At 37.7% G+C, this 24,960-nt stretch overlaps 1 protein-coding gene across 1 annotated transcript in view; it reads right to left on the bottom strand.

The window, feature by feature from the left end:
* The window catches only part of aff2 (AF4/FMR2 family, member 2), a 309,260-nt gene that overhangs the window by 158,636 nt on the left and 125,664 nt on the right, over nucleotides 1–24,960 (bottom strand). The window contains exons 4-7 of the mRNA XM_073812202.1: nucleotides 17,068–17,112; nucleotides 10,478–10,564; nucleotides 9,322–9,355; nucleotides 9,067–9,121 (exon numbers count right to left, since the gene is read on the bottom strand). Of these exons, the coding sequence (XP_073668303.1) occupies nucleotides 9,067–9,121; nucleotides 9,322–9,355; nucleotides 10,478–10,564; nucleotides 17,068–17,112 (221 nt within the window). The remainder of the gene's footprint in view (nucleotides 1–9,066; nucleotides 9,122–9,321; nucleotides 9,356–10,477; nucleotides 10,565–17,067; nucleotides 17,113–24,960) is intronic.

Below are 24,960 nucleotides of genomic sequence, written 5' to 3'. Positions count from 1 at the left end.
AATGCTCTTCCACTGAACCCTACAGGAGCACTTAGCACTTATCTACATGTATTTTATAGGGGTCAGGAGTTTGGTTCAGGGTTGGTACCTAGTAATACCTAGATGAAGATGCTTATTGATTGAAAGATTGGTATTTTATCTTTTGGTAGATTTTCCTTGTTTATCTTTATAAATTTATGAATATTTTCTTGATTCTGCACCTGTTGATGACAATTTGGATGTGCATACTTTTTTTCTTAGTGTCTTACTGTGTAATTACATTGAGTACATAAGTACATACAGTAAGTAGTATATGCCGAACGGGACCATTAAATAAATAGCTACCAACTGTTCACTGACACCTATTTAAAAAATTATGTACAGCCAGCCAATCAAACCAGGCCAAACTGTTTTAGGCAAAGATATGGATAAACCTTGGTGCAGTCAGTAGCTACGTTTACATGCAACCAAATAATCAGTTTGTAATCGTATTGATGGCTCAATCGGATTGAAAAGCCTTTATGTAATCTTGTATTAAAATCGGTGGCGTAGTCTGTGATCTGTGATCCGATCAACAGTAGAAAAGTATACATCTAAACTCATGAATCATAGTATTTTCTCAATTGGATGCAAAAATACCTTGTGCACGTGCGCAGAAGAATTGTGCTTAAGTTCACGTCTTATATTTACCACCTATTTACGCATCACATGATTCTCGTCACAGAAACATGCAATAGCAGCAATGGCAACACGCATTATCAAGGTAATGGGGTTACACGCTGTATATTCTGCAGAGTTCATGTCTTTTATTACGTTACATAAAGCATTAAATTAGCGTTGTGCCTTTCGAAAATTTGCTTATATCTGAAAAGGTCTTAAGAACAACTTTTTCCAACTCAACTTTTGGCTTTCGATGAGAGATGCTATGTGCTGCGTTGCCAAGTCCTCTGCTTTTTCAAGGTCAGATTTGGGGTACTTTAAAACTGTTCCAGCGAGTTTATTTTTTCTGCGGATTAAATATTAAACGATTTTTTGTATTAGTTATTGGCATTTGGGCTGTGAATGTCCATTGGGATGGTTTTGGGATACTTTTGAATATCCATTGGGATTGTTTTGATACCCGAATCTGGCAACCCTGGCTGTGCGCTTGTGCAGACGTTTGGTTCGGATTATATATAATGGACGTGTAAACAAACATTTTAATCAGATTGCAATGTTTAGGGTACATGAGAACGGTACTGTCGTAACCTGCAATCAGATTAAATTCACTCAAAATGACAAAATTGTGTGCATGTAAACATAACCAATGAGGCAACAGATCTATTTGTTGACCCAGTGACATCATTCATCAAGGTGTTCCTCATCAGTTCCCGCATGTCATTCTATTGAGTCATACACCTCAATAACAACCCCTGTCTCCCCCTTCTCCACACGCCTCCCTCCCTATAACAACTATTCTTGGACGGGTCTCTGGTAATTTTTTTGCAGCGGCCACCTTAGGTGCCAAATTGCCATTTAAGAGTGTCCCTCTGGGTTCTCTCCTCTTGTTGTTATTTGATGGTGACATGCTTCTTTGTTAAGGAGAGCCTTCCCTTAGCCCACTTAGCTTAGCGCTTTGACAGCTCCACAATAGAAACCTTTTTATTACAGCGAGCTGCCAGGCAAGCAGATGTGGTGGGAGGAGGGCAGGCATTCTTTGGAGAAATCGGGGGTGTGGGTAAAGACATGGTGGGTGTCACCCTTGTACCTGTGTCGAACATACAGCAGTTAAGCTAAAAGGGAATATTCAGAGTGGAACATTAAGATCAATGAGCTTAAAATGTATACCAGTATAGCTAGTAGTACATGTATATGAAAACTGGCATGTAGTAGGGGAACAAATGTGAGTTTATGACAGTCTGTTTAGTTCTTTATGAAAGTTTCCCCCTAAAACAAACAATGACCCCTATCTGTAAGCTTTACGGTGTGACACCTTGTTTAAAGTGTGAAATTGTTAATACTTTAAGGGTGACCTCAAAGCTTAAAACAGGGAGCATTACTTCTTGACACTGGCTCATGCCCCAGCATATCTGCTTTCTCTTCTCACGCCTGATTGAAGAATGTCTCCATCTTTTCCTGAGGGGCCTTAGGATCCTGCTTCTGCTAAAACTGTTACTGAAGTCGCTCAGAAAATCCATGCCGGTGCTCACGTCATCATTTCAGTCGTCAGCCAGTACATGGAAATGCACTTGGACTTGTGCGGCAATAAATAAACACGTTGTGTATTTTCTTGTGGAAGGCGAGAGCGGGCCAGAGCTGCCCTGAGACTCACAGACGCTCCAGTTCTGTCAACACTACACACGTCTCCGAAACAACACACGAACCAACGCTGCTAATGCTACTGTCACATACTTCAACGTCTCATGGCAATTCTTACATATTTTACGAGGTGGATAATTTGCATTAATTTGTCCAACCACATTTATATGTTTCTGTAGCTTTGCCCCTGCGACCATGAAGACGATATTTTGAAATGACTATTCACACATATGATGAGCTACATACATGTAAAAGAAGTCACTGGTCGCCAATGCACCACAGGTTAAAAAAAACAAGCAATAAAAATAATGGTTGAACAGATGACTGAGACTTCATTAGGAAGTATTGTTGGCATCTTGGCTGGTCTAAAAGCAGCCCTCCCATTTAGACGCCATTCACACATAATGACACATTGAGATTAAACAGGATAGTGGGAAACTCAGTGACAACACCCCTTTCCTCCTGTCATCCACACTTGGAAAAGTTTGATTAAGGGGCCCCTGACGGACGAGAGCTCCGGAGGGCTTCCTCCACCTCCAGCCTGTCCCATTCATCCTTGTGAAACCTCTCCTGTTCCCTCTCTGTCCAGCGGCTTATTTGCTTTGGCCCGAGGCCATTTCCGACTCAGATTCAGTGCTGACTGTAGCGCCACATCAAGAGTCGATGTTAATGTTTGCCTCTCGTCTCTTTTCTGGTCAAGAGCAGGATTCTGTTGTCTGTGTTTATCGTCACCGCTGAGAAAATGTCATAGTCTTTCAGAAGTGCTGTCTTAAGAAAATAAAAGACACCCGTCGCATGCCGGGGATTTAACTGTGTGCACGGACACGAGGAGGTTGGGAATGATTACAGAAAGGAAAACATTAACCATGTCACGCTATAAATAATAATGGATCTCTTTCCCAAAGAAACACTGTGATTAAAGCTCTTCATCAGCTTGATGTTATTTTTGAAATTTAATGACAAGATTTCTGACTGATCTATAAAGAATACAATGAAAAAGACACATGCAGGACACAGTAAGAGTGTTGTAAATTATAAACAGCTATACTTTATACATATTCAAATTATTACGCCAAAACTATCAATCTTAATTTGATAAGAGTTCATGTTAAAATCTTTTGCATTCTTGGCACATTGATTTCACTTCTAACACTCCAGTGGGGACACACATCGGAGATAAATCTGAACTCAAGCAAACTTTCCATTTAATTCCACTGTTATCTCAGGGAAGGATGTTTCAGAATTCGTTCTCGTTCTTTATCATCAAATAAAACCCTTGCATTTGAACATTCTGGTTGAAGTCTTAATCCAGATCCTCTGAAGGGTCTTTTGAGGCTGTGAGATGAACTTTGATGATGCAGTAAACCTGAAGCTCACAGCATCATTAGAAACCAAAGGGTGAAGACCAGCGAGCATCTGTAAGCATTTCATAAGAAAACACTTCACACTCATTTCTGATGACTCAATCGATTCCGATTTGATGACTCCTAAGTTGACTTGGGGCCCTATCTTGCACCCAGCGCAATTGACTTTGTCAGTGACGCATGTATCATTCGTCAGAAAAAAAAGTTTAAAGTCAGTGGCGCGTTGTTCATTATGCTATTTTAAGGGCGCATGCTTGACCATAATGTATAGGGTGCACAACGCGCACACACTTTGCTTATCTAATCTACACAGATGCAACAGTTATTTTTGCAAATCATAAATTGTTACACTAAAAAATATTAATACACGAGATAAGGGGAATCATTGTGGTGAGCATTGTGGTGATAGTTTTTTTTATTGTGTGGCTGCGTTAAACAATGATCATGCAAATAAAGATTAAAATATTTTCATAAGTTTGTTGTGTGGCTGTATTACGTTTATGTTATGTAAATAATAATTAAAATGTTTTCATAAGAAACCTTAATGTATATGAACTTGATTTGTAAGTGTACTTTGGGGTTGGACTGCTTGCGTTTCTTGGGTCCGATTTCAAAGCCCCCAAACCCTTTCAGCGGTGAGGGTGGACGCAGATCTGTGTAGAGGCAGATCAACCTCCCGTTACACGGCGTGCCCGATTTATGCTGGCAAGCTTGGGATTCCCCCGTCTCCTGACATCATTGTAGTGCTTGGCGCAACGATGGGGATGCCAGCTAATGAGACAGTGGCTATTTCCTCCCACACCTGTTTAACCGACGCTGATTTGGGCGGGTTCTCCCATCCCCATACAAAACAACTTCTCTGTCTTTGACTGCTCTTACAAGAACGTCGGTCTCCTCGGGTGTAAACCGCTCCTGGCGTGCGCCTGGTAAATCCGTCATAATAATAGCAACCCGCCATAGAACTTGCGCCCTTGCGTTTAAAGGGAATGTTGGATAGCGTTCTGATTGGTTACCACACCTATGAATAATGAACCTACTTCAGACCAACCCCTTAATGATTTGCACCTGGCGCAAGAGTTATTTCTCACGCCGGGAAAATAGCAACAGCGCCCAAGATCCGCCCACAAACTCACTTGCGCTTTGCGCTTCACACTTGCGTTTCAGATCGTTAAAATAGGGCCCTTGATGTGCGATGAATGCTGTATAATGTGTGCTTTAATGAATGTGAGTATTAGACTGTGTGAATCAGCCTGGAGTACAGTAAAGCTTTTATGTATTTGTATAAAATATTAAGGTTTGTTAAGTAAAGACAGTGGCGTAGCCAGAATCTTAAAATTGGGAGGACAGGGCTGTCAGTAGAGATATATATTTATAGCGCTCTATGCACAATCCAGTCATTTATATAGATCAATGGGTTCAGCAGAATTGTCTCACGAATGCTTTTTTCTTTGTCTGGTGTTTGATAAACATTTGAAACAGACAGCATAAGAGTACAGTAAGTGCACAGATCCCAAATTCTGCTTACATACACTTTAAAACAAGAGTGTGTATATGAGACAAATCACTGAATTTTTAGTTTTTAGTAAATATGTCAGTTCACACGCAAGAAAACATGAACTCAGCACTTGAGATGCAGGATTGCTGCCACGTGTGTCAAATGGGAGCACACACCCATAATTTTTGAAACGGCGTGTGAGTAAATCTGTTTCACGTCTTCTTGTGCTTAAATATTTAAATTGGCAAAACCTGAAAGCATGTGAAATGATCGCTTGTCCAGACGCAGCATTGCGTTTGAGACAACGCAGGGACAGGTTTGAACTTTGAAGCTCAACCATCTCGAGTTTACCTATAGGGGTGCGCGGGGTGAAAACGAATGCGGGGTTAGTTGTAACATGGACTGTTTACATTGTTGCACAAGGTTGAGCGTTTTATTATCTGGTATTTTTTCACGCTGACAAAAGACGATCTCCCGCAAATGATTGGAAACGTATAATGTTTTTCCAGAGAGTTATTGATGAACGAGTGTTTTGGTGGCATGTAAGTAGATTTTTTCATCATATGTTTTTTTTTTTTTTTTCTAATTTGGGTGTGTAAGATACCAAATCCAATGCTATGTCATATTAATCAGTGTCTTATTGATTAAAAATAGCATTGTTTTGAAATATGTCTGCAGGTCTTTTTTGGTAGGCTTGAAAATATTTTGACCCAGCGGGGGTTAATGTAAAGCTGTGTTACAACTAACCCCTCAGCACTTACGATATGAAAACAGCTAACGTTAGCGTAATTCTTGCCGTTGTTTTAAATAGGCTACACATGAATGATTGCTGGCTGCCAACAAAATAAATGAGCCTGTCTTATCAAAAAACGTGTGTTAAGTTATTTTTGTTAATATCTTTAATATTGATTGAATAAGGTTACATCAAAGTTTAAAATCATAATGAAATTGAATGGCTAAAATCAAACTTTGAAGCTCATTATCTCAGAATTTGATTTTGAAACTGTAGTATAGTTATTACAGACTGGGTCACATATAAAAAAAATGTTTTGTCATAATTGTGCTGCTTTTTCTCACATATTTAGACATTTGTATCCATTTATAATTGAACTATTGTTAGAAAAGGGCTGGATGAATGAATACAGTGTGGATACCTGTCTATTATAGACAGATATATAAACAATATCCACTTCAAGTATATAGACAAAATAGTATTGAAATATTTGCATGCAAACTTAATTTTAGCAAGTGTTACAACTAACCCCCTGCCTGTTACAATGAACCCCACCTATGGGGGAAGTTGTAACGTTTGCACTTCTGTCACGTTTGGTGTAATTGTCCAAGAATGGTAAGTACTAGAAACAAACTTCAAATGTTCATTTGTAGCAGAGATGTTTGTGTAAAATATAATTAATCATGCATTTGTTTACTAAAAGGTTAAATACAGCGCAAGATGCTGGCCAAATAAAACATAAACAATTTCCAATTGACATAATGTTATGTCACGTAATTAAAAGATCACAAAGCAGAACATGTAAGCAGAGTTACATCCCTCAGAGAATCTGATCCAGTGTCGGCTTTCCTCGTCCTGTCTGACGGGCCGTATCCTCTGGTGCGCTCTCACAGACTGATGGAAAAGCAGCAGTTGAGTGTGACTAATATCAGACTCCGAGTAAATTACACCGCAGATCAGCCGCGCTCGTGAGGAGGTTACAAAATGGCCGATTCGTTCAGGAAAAGTGCCGTTTTACGACTGCTCACCACGGTAAACTTCAAATTAAAGCCGCTGTACCGTCCGCCTAATGGATGATTGTGACTCAAGTGGGAGAGATTGAAGTGCTGAAGGTTTATAAGATGGCATATTTGAATCCCTCACACTGGTCTCGAGGTGTCCATGTGTAATCGTGAGGCTGTGCGACTTGAGAGGTAATGACATTTGCTGTAACAGTAAACGTTACTGCAACAGTTTTGCGCGACGTCAACAGCAAGTCACGATGAAATGGTACCAATTTTTATGGCAAGTTTGTAAACTATGAAACATTTGAGAGAGACTTAACGTGCGTCCTATGTGTCAGAAAGACTAAGTACTGATGATTTTTACAGTATTCATTTGTGGCTTCACTACAATTCAAATGTCAGTTCATGCAATCACAGCCAAGACTTGACAGAAATGTTCGTGCGCTGGCTTACATCTCTTAACATTTAAGACCCTTCAGATATCTGGCAACTGGAATAAGAGCAGAAAGAAAAATGTTGCAGTTCAAAACCACAGCTGAATGGATGGACGGCGTACAACAAACATAAAGTTTGTTGAGTTCTGGGTCTTGGAATGAAGAGAAAATGACACATTAGAGTTTGAGGCCAGATCACAGTATAACTGCAGACTTCCATGAGTAAACATTACAGCATTCCTTAAACTATTGTTTGTAGTATCACCCCATCACTGCTTCTCCAAAGCAACAAATACACTCATCTAGAGTTCATCTGTCAAGACTGTTTAGGAGACCCGTTTATAACAGATTGTAATATTAATGATAGCTGATGTTGAAAAATAATTATAATGAAAAACAAGGCATAACCCTGGTACCTGCATGTTACATGTTTATCTCTGGCAATGTCTGCACTACCTCAATACATCAAATCATGCACCTTTCTTTTCGTTTGGTTATTTGGGATTTCAGTACCCTGCTGAAAAAACCAGCATCAAACCAGCATGGACCAGCATCGGAATTATGCTGGTTTAGCTGGTGGTCACAGCATACCAGCACCAAAACACAACATGTATGACCAGCATGGGATGCTGGTGCTAAAGCTGGTTTAGCTGGTGCTAATGCTGGTTTGGTGCTGGTTTAGCTGGTGCTAATGCTGGTGCTGATGCTGGTTTGATGCTGGTTTAGCTGGTGTTCGCTAGCAAACCAGCACCAAAACACAACATATGCTGGTCTTGCTGGTATGCTGGTTTTTTCAGCAGGGATATGGAGATAGAGGTTAGGATCTTAATGTTTTCACATAGCTTTCAAGTTTTAAATAGGAAAAATATCTAAACTATTTGGTTATTTTTTAGCGCGATGCTAATGGTCTAATCAGATTCAATGGATTGTGCTAAGCTATGCTAAAAGTGGTAGCGCCAGACTCAGAGATCGGCTGAGTGGATTCCAAAAAGGTACAAATCTATTGTTTAACTTTAGGGGAGCTGGAAAATGAGCTTGTTTTCAAAAAAGGTGGAGTGTCCCTTTAACAAGAATTAATAAATGCTAAAAAACGTCATTGTTCATTGCTTGTTAGTTAATGCATGTACTAATGTTAACCAATAGAACCTTATTGTAAAGTGTTACAGATTTTTTGTTGTTTGCTTAAGCACCTGATAGAGCATGTTGTACCCGATAGCACAGAGTGATGTCAGATTTAACAAGCGGATTATATATTGTAAATAATAATACACCATAGCAACACCTTAGCAACCACAAAGCAATGACCAAGCCTCTCCCAACTGTGTTATGCACGGGCAAGCACTATTCAAAATAATATCATTATGAATCTACTTCACACCTGAATTTGATACCGCTTAATAAAGTGTAACGTTTCACAGCATGTACACCATATGGTTGTGTCTGTTTTTAATAACATGAACACTGTGATGTGTAATGCGAGGCCTTGTGAGAAAAAATACCAGATAAAAAATATGAATGCATGGTATTTTTTTTTCAGTAACAATGTCATAATGCAAACGGCAAATAAAAAATAAATACATTTGAAAAATGTTAAAAAATTTCAGAAAGAGTTCAAATAAAAGCCTGACAGTTGTAAAGCTTGTTGTGAAGATCGGCTTTGTCTCTCAACTAGGAATTGACTGTTTTACTAAGAAAATGTTTTTACAAGGAAGACCCAAACACTGGACAATAAAAAAAAATGAATAAAACAAATACTCACGACTTTTGCGGCACAGACTTGGTTGCAGGTTTGCTAACAGGAACATTGCAGCGTTCTGCAAAAAAAATAAAAAAAAATCGAAAAATCAGAGAACGGCTTTTGGCCGCATACAGCAAAGCACCAGCCAATTAATCTGGGACATGAAGTGATCCATTTATTATTGTAAATCAGAAGTTTATTGCTTTTTGTGGATATTGCTTGACACAGAATTTTGCATGAGTTACAACATGACACATAGAATTAAGATTGCCTTACTTCCATTGTATCCTGAGGTCACATGCGGCGGGTCCTGTGAGAAACAGAGACGGAGATAATTGTAGCGAAAGACAACCAACCTCTAAATCAAACGTTATAAAAAAGATCCGACAGAAAACAATGCCACATTCACTGTGTTAACTCAAACAGAGCAGCTACAGATGGGAAATAGGCCTGCTGATAGCTTTAATTGATTTTACACTAATACAATTAGAGCGAGCACACAAATCACACTTCAGTGAGCGAAGCAGACGAAAGACGTCCACCATTGCATCGGGATTTATAGAGTCGGCTTATTATTAGCAATGTCATCCAGGCCAACGTATGAGATTCAGACCATGTCCCATTAAGAGACAAATAATGGATGCCACTGCAAAGAGAAACAAAGCACCGTGGGATTCAAAGGGAACTTGAGCGGAAAGCTTACGGCTGAAGGAAATTGCAACGATTTGCAGAAAATTGCAAAAAAAAGTTTTTAATAACATGCCTGTTATTCCACTTAAGATTTTTATTCTCAAGTCCTCTGGGGTTTATTCTCACTGGCACAAATAAATGTGATGAAATAAACTGAAATAAACTGACACGGACATCAGTGATAAAGGGCAAAAGAATGTTTTTTTGTGTGATGTATTCAAAGTAACATGCAACATTTGCTTTTGGAAGCTGAATGCAAATTTTGTGAAGAGTGAAATTCTTAAGAAAGGACAAAAGAGCAAATAAGAAGTTCCAAAACCTAGGGGCTGTTTACACAACAACGTTGTAAATATTTAAAACTGTTTGGCTGTACACGACAATGGCTTTTAAAGTGCTATTGATGGGTTTCAAAGTATTATGTGTTATCTAATATTCAGTCATTAGCTTAGCAACTTGTTAACATATTGAAAGTGTTATCTGTCTGTCAAATTTGAGCTTATATCAGCTAAAATGTTACCCTAGAAGGCAGCTGTCTATGTAGACACCGCTTGCACACTAGGCTTTGGAAAGGAGCCAGACTATTTGAGTAATATCAATAAAGAGCTGCCTTGCAAGTGCTGCAATTAGCATTTAATGTCATGAAACTCTGTATTAACTTTGTAATGTTGGCTATAAAGACTATTTGGTGTAAATACTTCAAAGGAGAGAAAGAGAGCGAGAGAAAAAGAGAGAGAGAGCTCACCTTTGAAGGAATGGGAAACTTGGTCTGTTCAGCTTTGCCTGGTGTGTGTATGGCAGTGAGAGGTGGAGGCCAGGAGTGGGTCATCTCCTACAAAACAACATTCACACCGATTATAATATAAACACACACACATACAAAAAAATAAATAATGACAAATCCTATTCCACAAGGAATTCCATCATGCAAGATAAATGATATCATGCATATGAATATCCAAGAGGTAATTTTTCAGGAAATGTCCACTGTGTAGGGGTAGATAGATGCATCTGTATGTGCATATGTTTTTTAATATTTCTAGCATTTGTATTTACATATACTGGAAATAGGACTTGTTCTCATTGTGTATATATATTACAAACAGTACTGTGCAAAGGCCACCATGCTACCACGTGTTGTTTTTGCAATGGTATAGTGATCATATATAATTATTTCTCAGAAAATTCAGGAATTGGGTATGTAGTATTGAAAACAGTATAAAAGTATAAGCTAAAGTGTCATGCTTTTAGGGTAAACTCCCCTTCCACTTGAGCAATAGCAGGCGGCTGCAGGATCTCTTAAATCTAAATGAAATTAAATCCTCATTTCTAATTCTAATCAAATGACTTCAGGACTTCAATCTCCTCAAAAAACCTTAAAGGATTAGTCAATTTTCTTAAAAGAAAAATCCAGATATTTACTCACCACCATGTCATCCAAAATGTTGATGTCTTTCTTTGTTCAGTCGAGAAGAAATTATGTTTTTTGAGGAAAACATTGCAGGATTTTTTTCATTTTAATGGACTTTAATGGACACCAACACTTAACACTTAACTCAACACGTAACAGTTTTTTTTCAACGTAGTTTTAAAGGACTCTAAACGATCCCAAACGAGGCATAAAGGTCTTATCTAGCAAACGATTGTCATTTTTGACAAGACAAATAACAAATATACACTTTTAAAGCACAACTTTTCGTCTAGATCCGGTCCAGCGCGGCCTAACGTAAATGCGTAGTGACGTAGGGAGGTCACGTGTTACATATATAAAACGCACATTTGCGTACCATTGTAAACAATAAATACATTAATTAGCATCATTCCACATACAACAACGTCGGAACGGTCCTCTTTCAACACACTTGTAAACACTGGGGTGGAGTTTCGTGTTCGTCCTCTGTGACCTCTTGACATCATGACGTATTGCGTGAGGTCACGCTGACGCTTTCAGAACTGGATCTAGACGAGAAATTGTGGTTTAAAAGTGTATATTTGTTATTTTTCTTGTCAAAAATGAAAATCGTTTCGCTAGATAAAACCCTTATGGCTCGTTTGGGATCGTTTATAGTCCTTTGTAACTCCGTTGAAAAACTGTTACGTGTTGAGTTAAGTGTTAAGTGTTGGGGTCCATTAAAGTCCATTAAAATGAGAAGAATCCTGCAATGTTTTCCTCAAAAAACATAATTTCTTCCCGACTGAACAAAGAAAGACATCCAACATTTTGGATGACATGGTGGTGAGTAAATTATCTGGATTTTTCTTTTAAGAAAATGGAATATTCCTTAAAGATGTGTTTTGTGCGGTCACACTAAATACTGACGGATGCCTGAAGAAGACATTTAGTTCTGATAATCGTTTTGTATTTAATTTTGTGTACATATTTCCTGTATTTTCTGTTTGTATCTTAATAAAAAGAGTGAAAAATAAATATGGATGGACATTAAAACTTTGCAAAAACAACAAAGCTGGTGATGGTGGCCTAAGATTTTGCGCAGTACTGTATATGTAGCAGCCTTCGAGGTTTGCTCCTTTACGTGTCAAGTCTTTAAGTCAATGTAACAAATACATCTCCCTGTGATACACACACACAAACACATATGCAACTTTACAATTAATACGCCAATCTGTTCACACTCGCAATGCAATTTTTTTCTCCACTGCGTACATTAACACCATACGCTTGAGCACTTGACACACAGAGCTTGTTTCATCTCGCTCTGATACCTGAGCCGTTATCAATGTACTCAATGATCTGATGTTTCAACGGGATGAGTTAAAAACAAATCAGCAATGTTTAGGCAAGCATTAAAATCAGATGCTGAACTTGGATCTGAATTTGATCACTTGATCATCAAACAAGAATGATCAACATGTAGACAGTGGGAAAAGTGAAGAAAGTATTTGAAGATCTCATTTAATTATGAAAAGTGATGCCAGACACTGAAAGAATTAGAGAGTTTATTCATCAAGCGTTCTTTTAGGAAAAAAACATATTTGACTAATGGCGGCACACACAGGGATACTGTGAAATCTCTGGGGTATGTATGGTGCTTCTTTCCCAAGAAAAAAAAACCTATGTTATTACATTCCAGAAAAATGCACACAAAATCCATTCATTTCTCTGAGCTTCAGTGGGGGTGAGGACTGGCGGTGAAAGCTTTGAGTTGCAAATGAAATTTATTAAAAGCAACAGAGCGTTGCACCCGGAGCCAAACAAGGTTATCCAAACACGAACAGGTCGGATCAGAGGCTGTTTACTCTTATGGCTCTCGGACAGCTCAGCTGTACATCACACACACATATCTGTGGTTTGTAAAAAAAAAAAAAAAACATTTTGTTCGGCCTACCTCTGCTGTACCTAAAATATTAATAGTAACACTTTATATTATAGGTTTTATTTGTTAACATTAGTTAATGTATTAGTTAACATAAATTAAAACTAAACAATACTTCTACCGTATTAATTAATCTTTATAAGTGTTTATAAAATCTAAATTTGTAACCGTTAACATTAGTTAATGCAAAATGAACTGTTGTATTTATAAATACAATCAAGATTTATATCAAGATCCTGAAAAACTATATTACTCATTGTTAGCTAATGCATTTACTATGTTAACTGTAAAGTGTTACCGTATTAATAAAATATCAGATTCACATATGAATAGCCCAGTGAGTTAAATGGTTAAAGTGGATGTGTGCATGCTGCTCTCATTTTATTTCCACATGTTTCGCTGCACAAATATTCAAGATCCTGTTGTAAACACACGCACTACATTAATTCAAAACAGAAGAACAATTAAAGCCAATTTATTTTAAGATTCCCAATCCATCATCAGCTATTTATGACAGCTGAAGTAAATATATATATTACTGAAATCTTACGTTATAAGATTTGCAGATTTCTCACTAATTTGTTTTTAGCCACACTGACACACTGTTACAGCCGACTCATCTGTTGCCTCAACTATGAAGTTGCAAATCTGTTGAACCTGGCTCACCTCTGGACTTTAAATAACATTTGGGTTATGCAATAGGAATGTGTACACACACTTAGATCAGGAACATGTGGAGAACACTGCCTTGTCAACAAATCCTCATATCATTTTTGAAACTAGTAACTAAGAGCTTCTCTGACAAGTGATATCCCACTAGCTGCGTTTCTCATGATAGCAATTTTGCATAAACTTCGCTAAAAAGTTTAGACGCTTGTGTGAGGTAGTTTTTCAGGCAAACTGAAAAACGTGTGTACACGTTTTGCAGCCATATCACCCTGTAGCCCAAGACAGCTTGCCCACTGAAGCTAAGCAGGGCTGAGCCTGGTTAGTACTTGGATGGGAGACCACCTGGGAAAACCAGGTTGCTGCTGGTAGAGGTGTTAGTGAGACCAGTAGGGGGTGCTCACCCTGTGGTCTGTGTGGGTCCTAATGCCCAGTATAGTGACGGGGACACTATACTGTCAAAAAAAGCCCCGTCCTTCGGATGAGATGTTAAACCGAGGTCCTGACTCTCTGTGGTCATTTAAAATACCAGGATGTCCTTCGAAAAAGAGTAGGGGTGTGCCCCGGCATCCTGGCCAAACTTGCCCATTGGCCTACTAATCATCCCTCATACTAATTGGCTATATCACTCGGTCTCCTCTCCACTAATAAGCTGGTGTGTGGTGGGCGTTCTGGTGCAATATGGCTGCCGTGGCATCATCCAGGTGGATGCTGCACATTGGTGGTGGTTGAGGAGATTCCCCATTCATATGTAAAGCGCTTTGAGCACTGGAAAAGCGCTATATAAATGTAACTAATTATTATAATTATAACTACTGGATTTAACTAATAACAGCACTCTTAAAAAATTGGTTATTTTACAACCCAGCATTGGGTCAAAAAGGGACAAACCCAGGAAATGTTGACAATATTTGAACCAACAATGGGTTAAAACAACCCAGCAAAGGTTAATTTACAACTAAATGGGTTGGGTTTGTCCCTTTTTGACAAAACCAGGGTTGACCATAACCCAGCATATTTTAGTGTGTTCAGACTGAATTTGATGTATTTCTCTTATAGTTTTACAAACTTGTTATCTGATTTCTTGTAATATCATCCTCTGAAATACACAGTTTACTCATGTGACCAATTCATCTAAACACTTGAACATTTTCACAGTTTAAACTGAAGAGTTGTTACCTTAAGGTGCTGTTTCTATCTAATCTGATAAACATTTGCGTTGGTGGGGTGTAGTTTATTAAAGCTGATTCTGTAATATTAAATAATATTTATCACTTAAATACAAACTAGATCATTTTGTTTTTCATCGCATTAAATTATGTTGAAAGTACAGTGAAAATAATAAATAAATTACCATTTTTAAAAAGATCAAATTCATTTTTCTTGCTATTCTAAAAGTTATTTTGCTCAAGGTGAGATACGTTTAAGTTTTCTAACTGTGCTGTGAATAAAGAGTAAAACTGAAGGCATTAACTTTAATAAATAAATATATTTTACACCTTAAGCTCCAGTATCTGTATTGTAAAATGCATTGGGAGTACTTTATTTTATTAGGTTAGAGAAATTAAACTCACTTTGAAAAAGACTAATTTACATTTTTCAATGCTACAAATTTGATTACAGACCTCTTAAAACGTTTTAGAAATAACAAGTTTAGTGCATTCTTCTATATCCGCTTGCAGTTATTTTGATGACATCATAAAACCGGATCTGTAAGTGGATTTTCCAACATCATGGGTACAGAGGAATGTTGATAGATTAAAACACGTCATTGTCCCTGAATCACATCTGAGTCAACATCGGTGGAAATCATGCATGAGGGTCTACAGCCGATCCTCTGAGCAATCCCACCATGCACTTCAACAGACAGATGTACTCCGGGTTGCCCTGGCAACATGTTCTGTCTCTATTCCCATTGACAGAATACAGGATATGCAAACAGAGTTTGTTGACTGCACCCCGTTTACAGAAATGTCTGCTGCGTCACAAAAAAGATGCAGTCCTTAATAAATGTCAAAGTGACACTTTTAATAAAGTCTATAATACAGAGCAAAACCTATTGTGATAAACTTTATCAGCTCTTTGTTCTCATTAGTAAACAATAATATTTATCCATAAACACTAAAATAAACTGCTGGGTTGTTTTTAACCCAAGGCTGGGTAATTATTGGACAGGATATAAAAAACTGCATTGATACAACCCAGCATAAGCTTATTTATAACCCAACAGTTGGGTTTGTCCATATCTGACCCAACCATGGGTTAAAACAACCCAACATTTTAAGAGTGAAGGACTTTTTAAATCCTGAAGGAAAATTTCCGGCCATCTGTTTGTGACCTCAAGCTGAAGCAAATGTGGGTTCTGCAGCAGGATAATCATCCAAAACACACCAGCAAGTCCACATCTGAATGGCTGAAGAAAAACAAAATGAAGACTTTGTAGTGGCCTTGTCAAAGTCCTGACCTCAATCCTATTGAGACGCTGTGGCATGACTTTAAAAACGTGGTTCATACTCAAAAACCCTTCACTGTGGCTGAATTACAACAATTCTGAAAAGTCTCATTGGAAATACCCTGGGCAAACACTTTTTCACACAGGGCCATGTGTGTTTGGATTTTGTTTTCCCTTGTTTGATGATGAAACATTAACGTGTAACAAATATGCAATAACATAAAAAATCTGGAGGGGGCCAACACTTTTTCACACCACTGTATCAGTGCCATTGTTTTGTCTCAAGATGCACACTTGTATTGTTTTTTTTTTTTTGGAAGGTTTGTTTCTAAAATCTACTTAAATGTCCTAATATATCTATGGCCTAGTCCTGGATTAGTCTGGGAAACCACCTCATATGTGTTAAGGTGTTATAAAAGCATTAAAATTGTATAATACACATTTCTTAACTAAATATGTAAACATTTAATGTATACATAAGAAGCACTCGCGTAAACAGCTTTTTTGAATAATACATTTACAATATATATCATCCCAGACTACTTATAATTTATCATACTAACAAGACATAATACACAACAATTAAATCCATCTGGAAAGAAATTAAATACCCTGATTTTAAGTGCTACTAAGATTCGTAATGAGTATCATAGATCTGCATGAAGTGGGTTTCTACTATTTTAATGTTAATTTAATATGAAAAGCGACATGTTTCTTTGTACTGCCCTCAGCCTTTTAGGCGCAGGTACAGTGTGGAACAATAAACCTATAAGTTATATGGGGCTTTTTCTTTTCTCATGACATTGAAGTGCCATTGTGTGCCGAACGGTGTCAAGCAGGTGAGAGAGAGAGAAAGAGAGAGAGAGAGAGACTCTAACTCACCCGCAGAATTTCTTCCACACAACTGGAGTCGCTGGGCAGGCTGACCTGTGGAGAAACGGATAAGAGATATCTCATTAAAAAAAGCTACAATGAACAAGTGACAGAAGGAAAAAGAAAATAAATGAATATCACAAGGTTTTAAATGATTTCCAAAGCATACAAAGGGTGTGTTCAAAAGCTTAGTGATGTGCCTTGCTGTCAGTCTTCAAACAAAGAAACGTGAATTACAAGTGAGCCAAAAAGGTGTTCACAATCTAACGCGACTTAAATGCAGGCTGGAAATTGAATAATCACCGGCTTGCATCTGAGCATCAAACAGCAGTGAAATGTCACGGAGTAAGCATGTAACCACAATAATTCATCCACACTTAATACTGAAGATGAGAATACTAATTATAGGCCAGCAAGTCCCCTGTCGACTAACAGTCCACAGTTGACACAACATAAGAGATAAAAGAATAATTGTAATTGTAAAATCGTTGCACAGTAAAGCACAGACGTCCCCCAGAATTAATATCTGAAGAACTGTGCGTTGGGGTTTACCATCACATTTTTGCAGTTCACAGAGAACGAGAAACGCTCAAACAATGTCTGATCATAACATTGTAGCTTATTACAAGAAATAAGTTAAAGCAGATGAGATGAGAAGCTTCGAGCAGTCTTATCAAATCTCAATTGACTGTCCAGACACTTAACTCATTCACCGCCATTGACGAGTTATCTCGTCAATTATGATTTAATATTTAGCTAATAAATATGCCTTTCTGGACGAATTTTAAAGTGAAAGTGTAATACCGCTTTTATCCACTAGATCCACCAAACCGAATTTATCAAAAACGGAAGTTAAAAAGATTTAATGATTTATTTTAACTGCCTTTATGTTTGATAGTCATTCTGAGTCTGATCTCTAACATAAATTCCTTTACAAAAACACAATTTTTTAAGCTTTTTGCTCAAAATGTTGTAGAGATATTTTGAAGAGAAATATCCATATTTCAGTGGTTAAATTAAGTGGAAAAAGTAAATATATAATGAAACGTTTTTTCCCCATTTTGTTTGTGTGTTTGTTTGTTTGTTTTTTGTTTGTTTGAAAGCAGAAGGTGTGTTCTTTAATTTGATATAATTTGTATGTTTATATATTTATAGAAGATAATTTTTCCTGCAAGGAATTTTGTGAAACTTTTGTTAAAATCACAAAAATGCAGGTGGGCAACTTTTCTCAAAAAGGCAGGCGGTGAATGAGTTAAAGGAATAGTTCACCCCAAAATAAAAATTTTATCACCATTTACTCACCCTCAACACTGAAAAATTAAATTTCATTCAATTCACTAAATTTTCTAAAGGTAAGGGGTTGCAAAAAACAAAATAAAATTAGATTTTTTTTAACTTTTGTTTAAATGTAGCTTATATAAATTGATTAAAAAAATGAGTAAATATAATGAATTATGTTTTTCAGTGAAGTACCAGGATTTTTTTTGTTTGTTCTGCTCAACTCTTAAAAAGTGTTTATAACCAAACAGATCTGGGGCACCATTGACTTCCATTGTATTATTAATTTTCCTATAATGCAAGTCAACAGTGCCCCAAATGCTTGCTTCAATTAAGTTTAATTTGCTCTGCAAGATTTGCTTCAAACGTTGATCCGCATTGACTACTATTGAAACAACAATAAAATAATAATGCAATGATTTAATGATGCATTTGTTTTCAAGTATTTGTGCACCGTTTGTGCTGTGGACTTCACAATAACAAACATGACATTATGTGGCAGGCTATCCCTAAGAACCAAACATCTCTCCAACTCCCTGTCTGACTTCAGGCATTGCATGAGACTAACTCACATTGTAAAGGTCAGCTGATCTGAGGCTAAATTCATTTCACATTTGAGTGCCAAGCCACCGTGTGTTTGCTTAATTTTGACCGGTGCATGAGCAAGACAGTAAAGCTACAGTAACCCAGAAATATTATAGTATTTCTGGTCATGTGCCTTAAGGCAGTACTGTCATTTTTAAAGGTCCTGTTTATCCTGCGTTTTCATATAAAATCCAAACATGGGGGTAAAACATGGATAAATTCAATTGAAGGGTTTACATTAACCTACAGTTAACGTTCAGCCCAAAACGCTGAAAAAACAGTGGTTGGGTTAAACATGGACATTTACTACACTCTAAAAATATTAGGTTGGTTTAACCCATAGTTGAGTAAATATTGGACAAACCAACAGTTGGGTTATAAAAAAAAATAACCTAGTGGATTGTACCAAATGCTGCAAAAATGCCAAATACCCAACATCCCTAAAGATGCCACCCTCTCCACTGGAGTCATTCGGGGCTTTGTAAACACAGCTCACAGACATAAACTTCCTGTTTGAACAAGGCTGGCATATAATATCCTGTTCCCATAGAAACCGAATGTTGGAGCCCAGTCGCTCTAATCAGATGTTGTTCTGGCATTGTCCTCCATTGCTCAGATATTAAGAGCGTGGTGAAGTGAGCTGGTTTCTTTGACACGGGAGTTCATTTCTCTGTTACCTGTGGTGAACCTCATTTCCATTCCGGTTGTGACACTGAAAGGTGCTTTGCGATGCGCTCTGAATGCAAACCCTGCTCTTATAGCCTCTGGGCTGACAGAAAATGTCAGGGATATGAAGAGGGATTCATTCCCGCAGCTAAATTGTTTATGCCAGAGAAAGTCTCTTTTTTGGTAGAGTACCGCGGTATGCGACGCTCTCTCATTTAAATTCCACCAAAACAGTGCCATTGTAAAACCTTGAAAAGTTCCAATACAGTAAGATTTAATGGACGTGAACCTTTTGGGAGGCCAAATTGCTTTTTTAATGATGTAATGTGTATATTTAGAAGCCTACGGAGAAGCAAGTCACTCCCGTCTTTCATATTCACTGGCGTTATTCAGAGAAATGGTGGGAAAGGGATCGTCCAGCTGTGATCTTATTTCCAGGATTCAGCGGGGAGTCTCTCCGTACTTGTGGATACAATCTGATTGAATGGGTTTCCAAATGATTTCTGTGTGACAGGCCATGTCCCATTGCGAATATTTTTTTTTTTCAGGTTAGATTACTGTAAAGTAAAATATGAAAACACAGCAGCATCAAAATACATTCCTAGATAATTAAAAAAATGTAAAGTTTGCTTTTATGGATACCAGACATTTCATAGTTTATTGAACATTTATAGAATTTCTTTTTGAGCTCGCATTATTATTATTATACATATCATGGTTTGTATAATTTTTAAACATGAAAATTGGTCGAGGCCACGTTTCTTTATAATCATTGTTTTTATGGCGCATTTTATGCATCTGGGACAAAGAAAAGTGTGAATAAACTAGTGATCTATTCAGCGTTGCCAGCTTTAATGAATCAGCTCAGTATATCTCTTTTTTTTTTTGACAAATTTAGCACGGTGTCTTTGCACACAAAAAGAACTTTTTAATTGGCAGACGCAGAGATCACTGGAAGTGTCACTAATTTCTGCGAATTTCTTTTTTTGGCTCTGCCGTGGAAACCGGAGGAGGTGTCACTCACGTCGTAGCGCACGACTGAAAAATCTTTTCAGAGAAAGCAGAGACCTATTTCTTTGAATTACCGGAGGATCCGTGAGAATAACGCGCAGACAATTACTGGGGCAGGAGTGCGTTTTTTTCCTCTGAAATAGCTGTTCAGAAAGTGCCTGTGCATCAGCAACAGATAAGATATATTAGTCTTTTTCTTAAAGGGGAAGGGAAAAGAGCGGCGGTATTGACGTGGGGGAACTGCTCTGAAGCACTCTGCCAGGCTCAAATAGTGTTTAGGATGTGGAAGAGTGGTTCTGGAAGTAAATAGGCAAATTTGAAAGGCGAAATGAGAGTGCCTGAGTCCTTCTAAGCACCTGACAGTGGATTGAGGAATAAACAAGAAAAGGCAGATGATGGATGACAGCAAAAGGAAAAAAACGAACACGGTTGACTGTGGCGGCACGCGCACCCCCCGTGAATACACTCATATTTTAATACAGATGAGTGGGCAGATGAGATGTGAGCGAGGGAAGGTTCCTTCTGTACTGTGTCATTCGGAAAAAAGCGAGAGAGTCTTAGAAAGAAGTCTACTTGGGTGCACATCTCTGTACTGGATCAGGAAAGATTGGATGAGGTGAAACTGAATTTTTTTATTCTTTAAAGGGAAGCAATAACCAGTGTCAAATGTGCGAATCCAAAGACTAAAGTGCAATGAAAATAATAAAACCAACCTAATGTGCTGCCTAAATAGTTAGCATTTTAAGGGATCGAAATGAAGGATGCTCAAAAAATGGAAAACTTAACTACACCGTCTCTTAACCCTTGTGCATTGTTTACATTTCTCTCTCTCTCTCTCTCTCTCTCTCTCTCTGTCTAATATGCTGCTATACTCCATATAACTCAATGTACAAACCAGAATTTAAGCTCTGTTTTTTGCACAGGCCTACTTAAGGGTTAATGGTGCCACATGGCGATCAACAGTAAAAGTTACACATTTTACCTCTTTGCAAAAGGAAAAACCACAAAGAATAAAAAATGCATGATAATAAGGTTTCATGGCTGTGCAATCAAAAAATGTCATTATAATGGAAGTCAATGGGGCAAAAACGGCCACGAACCATGAATGAGGGAGAAAAAAATAAAATCTGATGCTGCACAAAAACAAAATATGCATCAAAGCCAATGTCCATAATCACTTTTATGTTGTCTTTTTTTTCCAAATCAGTGACATCACTTGCAATTAGAGTTAAAATCATGACATTTTTGTAAACATTTGGTAGTTTTGATAAGTACTGAGAAAAAAAATCTTTATTAAGTGTCCTTTTTGTACAGTACACTAATAACACGAAAGGGTAGTAAATTTGCTCACTTTATATTGTTGAGTTTTCTTAAAATACGTGTAAGCATAAGATTTGTCACCAAAAATCATTTCATTTGCTGAAACAGAGAGAAAATTGTGGCCAAATTAAGACCCCCAAATGGCCAAAAAGAACACATAAATGTACATATATCTCATTTTGAGGACATTTTAATGCATGTACCTTATCTTATAGAAAAGGTATTCTCAGAATGCATTATTGCACTGCATTGCATGTTTAATGACAAAACTATTGATATATATTTTTTTATATTTAATTCAGACAACTACAAAAGACGGCAAAAATATTTTTTAACAACAATGTATAACTATGTATAAAATATTAAATATAAGTATATATTTGCAGCTGAAAATATATTTAATTTTAACTTTAAAATATATTTATTTTTCAAATATATTGCAAAATATACAAAAAAAATAAATTAATATTACAAAAAAATATATTGGTGAAAAATACATATTTCAAAATATATTTCAGCACATATATTTTGTGGACATTTTTGAATTATATTTCCAATTATATTTGAAAATATATTTTTTGTCGCATGGGTATCATCAAAATAGTAAATAAAAACTAATCAGATATTCAATATAAGTGCACATTTTTTATGCTGCGAGCACACTGCCAGCACCATGTCAATGTCTGTCACTTGTCTCTTTCAATGAAGTGGCTGGAAGTGAAGAATGATGTAAGCTACAGTGCTTTACTCTCACTGTTAGTCGCTCATGTTATTTGCTTACAGTGCTTAGTTAAACTTTTCTAAACTTTGTCGCATGGCTGGACACATCCACTTTCTGTCGCCAATGACGACTTTGCTCATGTTGCTGGAAGTTGTCAAGCTTGAATTGAAATAAACAAAGTCGCCTCGCTGTGCCGTTGCCAGCCGCTAGAAATGTGCACGTAGCATTAGAATAAAACTTCCCAAAATTCCACAATAGTATTTATGAAGCAGAAAGTTTTGTGTCAAACTAAACTAATTGTTCAGCTTTGTCCAAAAGCTAAACATATTCTAAAAATGTATTTACGAATTTAGCACTTTCAAAAATGACTGACAACTGTATTTTGCTGTCAAGTCAAAGAAGAGCGACCACAGGGGAGCACAGGCAAAAAATTAAAAATACATAAAAAAGAAGGTTGCAATCAGGAGGAAGGTTTTGTTTGCCACGCAAATGGAGACGTGCGTCTCTGTGAGGTTGTCGTAAAGTCTTTGAACTGTCATGTGTAATGGAGTCTTTGAAGCGAGAAGACAGACAGCGAGAGACACAAAGCAGGTTCACCCTAACGGCTTCTCACCCGCGCTCTAACACGTCCCATCATACATGATTTAGAGTGACCAGACCAAATGTAGTTGTTAAGGAGGCACCTTCCCACCGGGCGGCCCATGAGAGGTAGCTCCTAGATGTGTTGACACAACCAGTTCTAGACTGGAATAATGTAATGCAATCTCTTTCAAGTTTCTTCAAGGCCCCCCGCTGCAAGAAGACACAGCCTGGAGAAACCCATTCAATATTCAACACAACTTTCAACAGCATCTCCCCCTTCTGTAGACACCTTAACGTCTGCTGTTGAGCACAACCTTGTATATATGAATCCTATTAAAGAGCTCGCTAAAATGTGTCACATTTCAATAACATCAAACTTTGAACCATGAAATGTAAACCATCAATTTCCAAAAATTGGAATTTTTGTTAAAATGAAAACGAGTTTGAATCAAATTTGCACCACATATGCAGATTTAAATGTGAATTCACGGTGGATTTTGGAGGTCTGCTCCCCTCTCGTATCTTCCTCTAAAAGGACATGGGGGTTCCTGATCACTGCGTTATCAACACAAAAGGTCATGGGTTTCAAGGGGTAACCTTCCGGTCTCTCTTGTGAATCCAACATGGAAGGGACTTAAACTGCAATTCATCAACTGGCCACTAGAGACTGGCTCCATGTTTTAAAATGGCCAACTTTACAGCATAATAAATTATTTAAATTATATTAACCCATAAAGTTTTGCATAATTTAGGGTGTGGCCACTTGAGTGATCTGTGAATTGCCACTGCTAACACTACTGTCGAGCTAAGTGGGCATGGTTTCGGCAGCAAGGCAGCTCAGCTCCACCCACATTTTTTTGGTTATCCAGGAGTGACGCGAGGTGACACGCTGCCAAGATAGTGATGGCTGGCTCCGCCTACTTTGGGCTTCAAAAACGCTCTTCAGAAAGGGGACACGCTGCCAAAACAGTAATGGATGGCTCCGCCTACTTTGGGCTTCAAAAACGCTCTTCTGAAAGGGGACACACTGCCAAGACAGTGATGGATGGCTCCGCCTACTTTGGGCTTCAAAAACGCTCTTCAGAAAGGGGACACACTGCCAAGACAGTGATGGATGGCTCCGCCTACTTTGGGCTTCAAAAACGCTCTTCAGAAATCTTCTTATGACGTCACGGACACTGCGTCCATGTTTTATACAGTCACTGGTTCGAAAACAAGAAAAATGCGTAAATCGTCCCTCTGCATCCCAAACAGACAATGCATCCTATTTAAAATTGTCGCCTTTTGTTTTTATTGCCATAATTGGTAAAGGGGATATTTTAACATGTCAAATGAGTCTTTGGTATCCTCAGAGTATGTATTTGAAGTTTAACCTCAAAATTAGGGATGGGCATTCGATTAAATTTTTTTAGTCGATCGTCGGGAGAATTAACGATCGACTATCGATTAATCATTAATATTTTTATCATAAAAAATAATTATTTAACTTTTATAATTCAAAAATGTTGAATACAAAAATACAGCGCGTTTTCCTCCATGAGACCTTTATTACAAGATCAACTTGTGGCAAACAGTTAAACTACATTTAGTTAGACAAACGGAACATATATGCGCTTGAATATGCGGTGCTCTAAAGCAGCGGAACACCTGCAGCTGCGAGCCGCATTCTTAAACAGAGACTTCATTTGTTCCAAAAAGTCATGACCTCTTCATGATTATTTTTTTGAAATCAAAACGGA

Source organism: Paramisgurnus dabryanus, chromosome 16 (assembly GCF_030506205.2).
Source record: "Paramisgurnus dabryanus chromosome 16, PD_genome_1.1, whole genome shotgun sequence".
NCBI lineage: Eukaryota > Metazoa > Chordata > Actinopteri > Cypriniformes > Cobitidae > Paramisgurnus > Paramisgurnus dabryanus.
This window is presented reverse-complemented; position numbering and strand designations above follow the sequence as displayed.